At 38.5% G+C, this 9,255-nt stretch overlaps 1 protein-coding gene across 1 annotated transcript in view; it reads right to left on the bottom strand.

The window, feature by feature from the left end:
• Positions 1-701: 701 nt before the first annotated feature.
• Positions 702-9,255, bottom strand: part of LOC103263955 (zinc finger protein 717-like) — a 26,606-nt gene continuing 18,052 nt past the window's right edge. The window contains exons 3-6 of the mRNA XM_021714214.1: positions 6,490-6,493; positions 5,881-6,007; positions 5,546-5,638; positions 702-2,887 (exon numbers count right to left, since the gene is read on the bottom strand). Coding sequence (XP_021569889.1) covers positions 1,152-2,887; positions 5,546-5,638; positions 5,881-6,007; positions 6,490-6,493 — 1,960 coding nt within the window. The 3' untranslated portion in view covers positions 702-1,151. The remainder of the gene's footprint in view (positions 2,888-5,545; positions 5,639-5,880; positions 6,008-6,489; positions 6,494-9,255) is intronic.

Below are 9,255 nucleotides of genomic sequence, written 5' to 3'. Positions count from 1 at the left end.
AATATTAATATATAGTCAAACACTTAAAATATATATTCAGGCCGGGCTCGGTGGCTCAGCCTGTAATCCCACGCCTTTGGGAGGCTGAGGTGAGTGGATTGCCTGAGCCCGCGGGTTCGAGACCCGCCTGGGCAGCGAGACCTCATCTCTACAATAAATAAAAAAATTAGCCGGGTGTGGTAGCCTATGCCTGTAATTCCGGCTACTCGGAAGGCTGAGGCGGAAGGATCGCCAGAGTCCAGCACGTCGAGGCTGCGGTGGCCGGGAGCGGCCACTGCACTCCAGTCTGGGCGACAGAGTGAGACTCCAACTCAACATATATATATATATATATATATATATATATTCAATACTGCATTTAACCTTTTCTATAAAATTTACATTTGTATCATATGAAGTCTTCTATTAATTTTCTGACATGAAGTTTTGTTGAGATCTTTCATATATTAAAGGTATTTATTTTTATTTTATTCTGCTCAATGAGATGTCCCCACCTGATAAAGCATTCCAAATTTACTGCATAGTTTCTACCCATGAATTATTTGATTTTTTCCATAAACTGACTTTATGGGAATAATAATAATGAAACAGGGTTATCTCCAGTGTGTTCTGATATGCAAGGACTGGTAACTTCTTTCAGAAAATTAGCTACAGTGGGCTGTCTGTTTTAAGGCAAACAGATCACACATAAAACAACAAAGATCAACAAAGAAGAATTTATTTATCACTCACGAAAACTGCAAATGCGTGATTTTCATGTAGAGATGGGAAGATCTTTGCTCTATGCAATCAATTATTTGTCATAAATCACAGTGACCTTCTCCCAACTCCCAAGGACATGCTGGGTGTCATCTGAACTTCAGTTCAAGAGTGCATGAATTATCAGGGAGAACTGTATGTAAGTTTTTGTGTGGACCAGGCCTGGAAGTGGTGGTCAGCACTTGCATCCATACTCTACTACAGAGCTCAGTGACATGGCTGCAACCACAATAAGGGGAAGCTGGGAAATACAGCCCGTGTCTCCCAGACATGAGAGAGTGCATGTTGTGAATAACATACAGTTCTAGCCATACAGTTCACTCCCTTGTGTAAGTCCCCAGTACCTTCTGGCAAAAGGTATTCCCACATTCGTTACATCTTTTGGTTATCTACTATGTGTGAATTCCCTGATGTTTGCTGAGGTGTGACTTCTGACGATACGCTTTTCCACATTCATTACATTCAAAGGGTTTTTCCCCTGTGTGAGTTCTCTTATGTACAGTGAGGGCTGTCTTCTGGCAGAAGGTTTTTCTACATTCTACACATTCATATGGTTTCTCACCTGTGTGAGTTCGCTGATGTACAGTGAGGGCTGACTTATGATAGAAACTTTTCTTACATTCTTTACATTCATATGGTTTCTCACCTGTGTGACTACTCTGATGTCTGCTGAGGTGTGACTTCTGATAAAAGGTTTTCCCACATTCATTACATCTATAGGGTTTTTCCCCTGTGTGCGTTCTCTGATGTACAGTGAGGGCTGACTTATGGTAGAAAGTTTTCCTACATTCTTTACATTCACATGGTTTCTCACCTGTATGAGTTCTCTGATGTACAGTGAGAGCTGATTTATGGTTGAATGTTTTCCTACATTCTTTACACTCAAAGGGTTTCTCACCTGTGTGAGTTCGCTGATGCACACTGAGGGCTGACTTATAATAGAAACTTTTCTTACATTCTTTACATTCAAAACGTTTCTTGCCTGTGTGATTATTCTGATGTCTGCTGAGGTGTGATTTCTGGTAAAAGGTTTTCCCACATTCATCACATCCATAGGGTTTTTCCCCTGTGTGCGTTCTCCGATGTTCAATGAGAGCTGACATACGGTAGAAAGTTTTCCTACATTCTTTATATTCGCATGATTTCTTATTTGTGTGAGTTCTCTGATGTACAATGAGAACTGACTTATAATAGAATGTTTTCAAACATTCATTACATTTATAGGGTTTCTCACCTGTGTGAATTCTCAGATGCTTGTTGAGGTTTGACCTCCGGCAGAAGGCTTTTCCACATGTACTACACTCATAGGGTTTTTCTCCTGTGTGAATTCTGTAATGAATACCAAGGTCTGACTTCTGGCGAAAGGTTTTTCCGCATTCGTTACATCGATATGGCTTTTCTCCTGTGTGAATTCTCTGATGAATAGCAAGTTTTGATTTACGGCTGAAGGATTTCAAACAGCGATTACATCCATAAAGTTTTTTCCCTGTGAGTATCCTATGATGATGTATTATAAGGTCTGATTTGCTCATGAAGGTTTTTTCACATTCCATACATTCATAAGTTTTCTCTCCTGTATATGTCTGCTGATGTTTAGTGAGATTAGAGTTTTTACAGAAAGTTTTCTTTCCTACCTGTGTAGTCTCTTTGGTAATAAAAGCTGACTTATCATAGGATTTCTCATATTCATTATATTTATTGGAGGTATCTCTCAAATGAACCCTCTTATGTGTAAATAATATGTCCTCTGTGTTGAAGGCTTTTCCTTTTCCATTATATTCAAAATGCTGCTGCCCAGCATTCCTATGGTGCTGACTAAAATATTCACTATGTCTGAGGAATTTTCCAGTTTTATTACAGTCATCAGGTTCCTCTACAGCCTTCATCTCATCATGCTCATTAGGAAGAAGTGCATTCTGGCTTGCATTAAACTCATTAGATCTAATTCCTGAATAGTGTCCACTCTCTTTTATCCATTTTGAAATATGGTTTGAGCTGAAAATACATGTTTTTCCTAATTCAACTCTCTCCTTAGTTGACGCACTGCTGTTGGTGATTATAACTTGCCACAAATGTCTGTCTTGTCTTTCCTGGTTGCTCCCAATAAGTTCACTGACAGTCAGGACATCTAACATGAGAAGAGAATAATGACAATCATAAACCACATTACACAATTCCCATGAAACACTCATATAAAGGCAAAAAGCTTTGTTCTATCCTTGTCACATGAGATTTTAAAACATCAACAGGCACAAGTATTAACTTTCCTCTTTAATGAATTAATGTAACTAATCATATTAATAGACTTTCCAACATTAGATCATTTTACTTTATTGGTTTACAGTTGTTAAAATATGAGGAAATATTTGGTAAATATATTCAGCTACTGCCTATTTGTAGTTTTCAACTAAGTGCTTATCATTTGCCTTTTGTTTCTCCTTTTCTCTATTTTTATCTATTTATTTATTTATTTTTAGAGATAGCGTCTTGGGTCTGTTGTCCAGGCTGGAATACAGTGGCGCAACACAGACCACTACAACATGAAACTACTAGGCTCAAGCAATCTTCCCACCTCAGCCTCCCAAGTAGTTAGCACTAAGGCATGCACCATCATGCCTGGCTCTTTTTCTCTTTTATTCTTATAATAACTGTGAGTGTCTTGCAATGGTATTTTTCTCATTATTTTGCTTTAAATATGGCAAGAATATCCTAGATCAGCTACCTCAAGGATGCAGGTGAGGTCCATTTGTTTGTTGCCTAACAAGAATATTATTTAGAAAAAATAATTTGTATCCGCTTATTTTTCACTCTTTTCTGGGGAATTGCTGTAGGGATCTGGAAAGTGTTCAAATATGCAACCTCTTCCTATACTAGAAAAAAACATTTTAATGCAAATTCCTAATTTAATCCAATTTCCTCTGCTTCTCAGAACCATAAAAGGCACAGAAAGCTCTAGTCTACCACCTGGGGAAACCTTTCCCTATTAGTCTAAAAAAATTGATTCTGCAACACAGGCTGTGTCCAAAAGTATATTTCTGACTTCTGTAAACAGCCCTTGCATTATCTCCCCCAATTCCTGGTGTAGGTACCCCTGCTGGATAAGTCACTACTTCAGAATGTTTTTATTTTTGTGCACTAGAAATTCAACTGGCTTCTACTTTCACAAAAATATAGTCTCTTGTACATTTCTCATTTACTTTGATGTTTAAGAATGATTTCCACAAGGAAAGTGGAAAAATGCTAACTATAAACTTCACTCCCAAACAGAAATCTGGACTCTTCAACATGAAATCTTTGGTACACTTGGTCAAGGTCCTATGCTGGGTCCTCCTCAGCTTCATGATTTCTGGTATGGAGGTAGACAAGTCTCACCCTTGTACTTCTTTTCTCCCTTTCTTATCAATTCTCTAGGTGACCTCCCTATAAGCTCTTCAAATACCAGATTTCTAAGCTGCTAATTTCCAAATTTGTATCTTCAGTAGTAATTGAAGATACATCTCTATTTTAGATGGATATTTTATATCCCACTATATATGTCAAATTTGTAAAATATTTACCTCAAAACTGAGCTAACCCAAGTCAATCAATAATAATCTCTACAAATGATTTCTCTCACCAGCCTACCTAAATTACCACATCCCATTTCTGTCTCTTTTCCCACTTTAAATATTCTTTCTGATTCTTACACAATTACTTAACATATTGTATATCATTTTGTTTTCCTCATCAGAGTGAAAATTGTATGACATCATTTTGATCACTGCTGTTACCTTTTTAAGTATAAAATTCGAAGTGCTTAAAAACAGCATAATCAGCCGGGCTCAGTGGCTCAGCCTGCAATCTCGCACTTTGGGAGGCTGAGGTGAGTGGACTGCCTGAGCCTGCGGGTTCGAGACCCGTCTGGGCAACTTGGCGAGACCTCATCTCTACAATAAATGAAAAAATTAGCCGAGTGTGGTAGCGCACCCCTGTAGTTCCAGCTACTTGGAAGGCTGAGGCGGAAGGATTGCCGGAGCCCAGGAGGTCGAGGCTGCGGTGGCCGGGAGTGTGCCACTGCACTCCAGTCTGGGCAACAGAGTAAAACTCCAACTCAAAAAAACCCAGCATAATCAACAAGTGCTGAAGGAATAAATAGATGCATGAATAAATGTCAAAACAAAAACACAAACAGCCCAAAGGAATGAAGGAAAAGAAGGCAACTGAGAAAGTGAATAGCCAGGAGAAAAGTCTAACACAAGAAAATTTGGTATTGAGTTTTGGGTAAACATAAGAAAATATTAGGCTGGACATGGTGGCTCACGCCTATAATTCCAGCACTTTGGGAGGCTGAGGCAGGAGGATCACTTGAGGCCAGGAGTTTGAGGCCAGGAGTTTGAGACCAGCCTGGGCAACATAGTGAGACTCTGTCTCTACAAAAAAATTAAATTAGCTGGGCATGGTGATGTGCACCTGTAGTGCCAGCTGCTCAGGAGGCTGAACCAGAAGGCTCTACCTGAGCCCAAGAGTTCGAGACTGTGGTGAGCTGTGATCATGCCACTTTACTCCAGCCTGCGTGACAGAGTGAGACTCTGGCTCAAAGAAAAAAGATATTTAGCAAAATAAAAAAGGGAGATAGACATGTGATAGTTCTCCTTGGAGATTATACAATGTAGGTGGCTATTTCATGTAGTCCAGCTGTTCTCAGGGCTGGGATCTGGGGATAAATTGGTCAAAACCAGTCAAGACTGCTAACATACACTGGCCTTAAGCTCTTCCCAGTCTCCCTACCCAGTATGCACTGACTAACCTGGGTGGCTCTGCTGTCGGGGTTCTTCTCCTGGCCATGGCTCTGCTCCTTGCTCCAGCTTGAAGATCACCTCAGGTTTGGTAATGCAGCAGCCTGTTAATTGGTAATAACTCAGAACTTTTAATAAACTGCTAAATGAGAAGAATGACAACCTCTGGGATTCAGTAACTGTGTAAAGAAGGGACCAGATTGAACCTTTTATTAGAGAAGAGTAACACATTCTCTATGAACTGGATTCCTATGCCTAAGTAGCATTATACTTTATAAGTGGTTCCTGTATTTACCAACAAAGAAGAAAGTGTAACTTTTGGGAGTCAGTGGGGAGTTTTGCTCACCCAAGGATACCAGGCTTCTGTAAGTCTCCAGCATCACGTCCCTGTACAGGGTCCTCTGAGCATCATTCAGGTCTTGCCACTCTTCCCAGGTGAAGTACACAACAACATCCTCAAATGACACCAACCCCTACAAAGACATATTTCTTTTTAACTTAAGTCATCAGTCCCAAGTCATGAGGACAAGAAATAGTTCAATAAAGTCCATTCCATCAAATAGTTTCTGAGGCCAGAAATTAATCTGATGCAATGCCTGAATGTGTAAGCCCCTTAGAAATTGGGATCAATGGTTACCAAAGCATAATCTAGCTCCACAAAAAAAAACATCAGTTAGAGACCACCTAGTGGATACCTGACACAACAAATCCATGGGGTGGATCCATAAACTCTCCATAAAGTTAAGGGTGAATTCATAGTTTACATCAAGTAAATAAAATTTAGGGTACTACGTGGACTGACTGGTTTATAATTTGGGTCTAGAAAAGGCCATTGTAACTGAAACTCAAAATCCAGAAGCTATATAAGTAATACTTAAGTAATCTGAATAAACATAAAAACTTATGACAAAAATTTTTAAGACAAAAAAATGAAGTCACATCACAAAAAGCTTACCTTCCTAATAATAAGAATTATGATTATTCATAAGAAAAATATAGAAAGAATCAGGATCCCATGGAAAAATGAGGAAAAGATGAGAGTTCAATCCCTGCCTTCCAAAAATCCAAAGTCTTTATAAGTAGTAAAAGATGATCAAACTCTGTCAAAAAATGAGAAATACAAATTAAAATTATACTGCAATACATTTTTTTCACCTAATAGATTTCACAAAAGTCCTAAAGTTTTATAGGATCTCATTTTGTAAATCAATGGCTCTACCTTCAAAATATATCCCAAATCAGGTCAGTCCTTATCATTTCCAATGAAACCTGAACCTTGTACAGCAAAAAACATCATGAAGGTAAGGGCCCCAAGGCGTACCATGACCAAATTGCCAAAAATCAGAAAAAAAGATAGAAACCCAGTTAACTACAAACAAATAAAGAACACTGGAAACACTAATATGTGAATATATTATATATATTTATTTTGCTCTCATTTTCAAACTCTTTAAAAAGTCACTGACCATTGGAAGCAAGACAATAACAATGTACTATGGGGTTTAATATATTAATATGTAGAAATAAAATATATGACAAGACAGGTACAGAAACTGGGAAGAGAAAAATGGAAATATATCATAACGTTCTTATATTATCCAAGAAGAGGTATAATGCTACTTGAAGCTAGTCAACGATGAATGCTGTGAACCATAAAACAACCAATTAAAAAAAAGTTACAAGCTGGGTGTGGTGGCTCACACCTGTAATCTCAGCACTTTGGGAGGCTGAGGCTGAGGCAAAAGGACTGCCTGAGCCCAGGAGTTCGAGACCAGCCCGGGCAACTTGGCAAGAGCTCATCTCTTCAATAAATCAAAAAAAAAACTAGCCAGGCATGGTGGTGCACACCTGTAGTACCAGCTACTTGGAAAGCTAAAGTGGAAGGATCATGTGACCCCAGCAGGTCAAGGCTGCAGTGGCCGTAAGCATGCCACTACACTCCAGTCTGGGTGACAGAATGAGACTCCAACTCAAAAAAAAAAAAAAGTTAAAACTGATGAACCAATGAAGGAGTTTACAGGCCATATAAAAACATTTAGCGGGCTAAATCTGGCATTGCAGGCCATAATTTACATATCTGTTTTATGTGAATTATGCCTAATGGAAAAAAGACTTACCTTGGCATAGTTTTAAAAAAAACAGAGACTAAAGAAATCCAGGAAAAAGAAAATGTAGTTATAATACAGATAGGAGAGATTAAGGGAAGATGAAAAATTTTATAACATAATCAAAAGTAGCAGGGGTCATGTGGTAATGGCAAAGGACTTAGTCAGAAAAACCCAAAACCCTATAAAGAAAGAAAATTACAAAAGTTGAGCAATTTTTAATAGCACAACCCGGAGGAACTGGAGAACAATTCAAACAAGGCAGAAACAGGACTGAGGGAATCCATAAAGCACTAACTGCTTTACAAGTTTTTGCATTTTGCCAGAGAAACTTCAGTTTGCTCATAGATCAAAGTAAAAGCTGCAGCTTTACTGACTTGGGATACTGGAAGGTAAAGTTCAAAGCTCAGAAGACAACCATAAATTTGGGGAGAGAGGGGGTAGGCCCCAGAAGAGGTGAATACAAAATACAAACCCCAAATTTGCAAACAAAACCACCAAAATTGTCAGTTGACCACTAAACTACCTATGCAGGTATACCTCATTTCATTGCACCTTGTGCTACTATTATTTCAGACAATGCATTTCTTATAAAGCGAAGGTTTGTGGCAACCCTTATATCTGTCCTGCTTTTCCACCAGCATGTGCTCATTTCATGTCTCTGTGTCATATGTTGGTAATTCTCACAATATTTCAAGCTTTTTCATTATTATTTTATCTGTTATGGTGACCTGTGATCAGTGATCTCTGATGCTACGATTGTAATTGGGATGCCACAAATATGCCCACATAAGATGACACACTTAATTGATAAATGTTGTGATTATTCTGACTGCTCCACAAACCAGATGTTCCCCTCTTATCTCCTTTGGTCTCCCAATTCCCTGGGACATAAGAATACTGAAATTAGGCCAATTAATAACTCTACAATGACCTCTGAATGTTCAAGTGAAAGGAAGAGTTGCACATCTCTCACTTTAAATTAAAAGCTAATAATGATTAAGCTTAGCAAGTAGTGCGTGATGAAAGCCAAGATAAGCCTAACGTTAGACGTTATGTGGCAAGCAGTTAGCCAATTTATGAATGCAAAGGAAAAGTTCTTAAAGGAAATTAAAAGTGCTACTCCATTGAACACACAGATGATAACAAAGCAAAAAAGCCTAAATGCTGATATGGAGAATGTCTTAATGGTACGGATAAATCAAACCAGTCACAACATTCCCTTAGCCAAAACCTAATCCAGAGGAAGACCCTAACTCTCTTCAATTCTATGAAGGCTACAGGACGTGAGTAAGCTGCACAAAAAAAGTTTAAAGCTAGCAGAGGTTGATTCACGTAGTTTAACAAAAGATATCTGTATAACATAGAAGTGAAAGGTGAAGCAGCAAGTGCTGACATAGAAAATGCAGCAAGTTATTCAGAAGGTCTAGCTAAGATCACTGATGAAGGTGGCTACAGATTTTCAATATAAATAAAACAGACTTATATTGGAAGAAGATGCCATTTAGACTTTTATAGCTAGGGAGAAGTTAATGCATAGCTTCAAAACTTCAAGGGACAGACTGAATCTCTTACTAGGGGATAATACAGTTGGTGACTTTTTTTTTTTTTTTTGG

This window comes from Carlito syrichta, unplaced genomic scaffold, assembly GCF_000164805.1.
Source record: "Carlito syrichta isolate Samal-C Ts95f unplaced genomic scaffold, Tarsius_syrichta-2.0.1 Scaffold305332, whole genome shotgun sequence".
In the NCBI taxonomy this organism is placed as follows: domain Eukaryota; kingdom Metazoa; phylum Chordata; class Mammalia; order Primates; family Tarsiidae; genus Carlito; species Carlito syrichta.
This window is presented reverse-complemented; position numbering and strand designations above follow the sequence as displayed.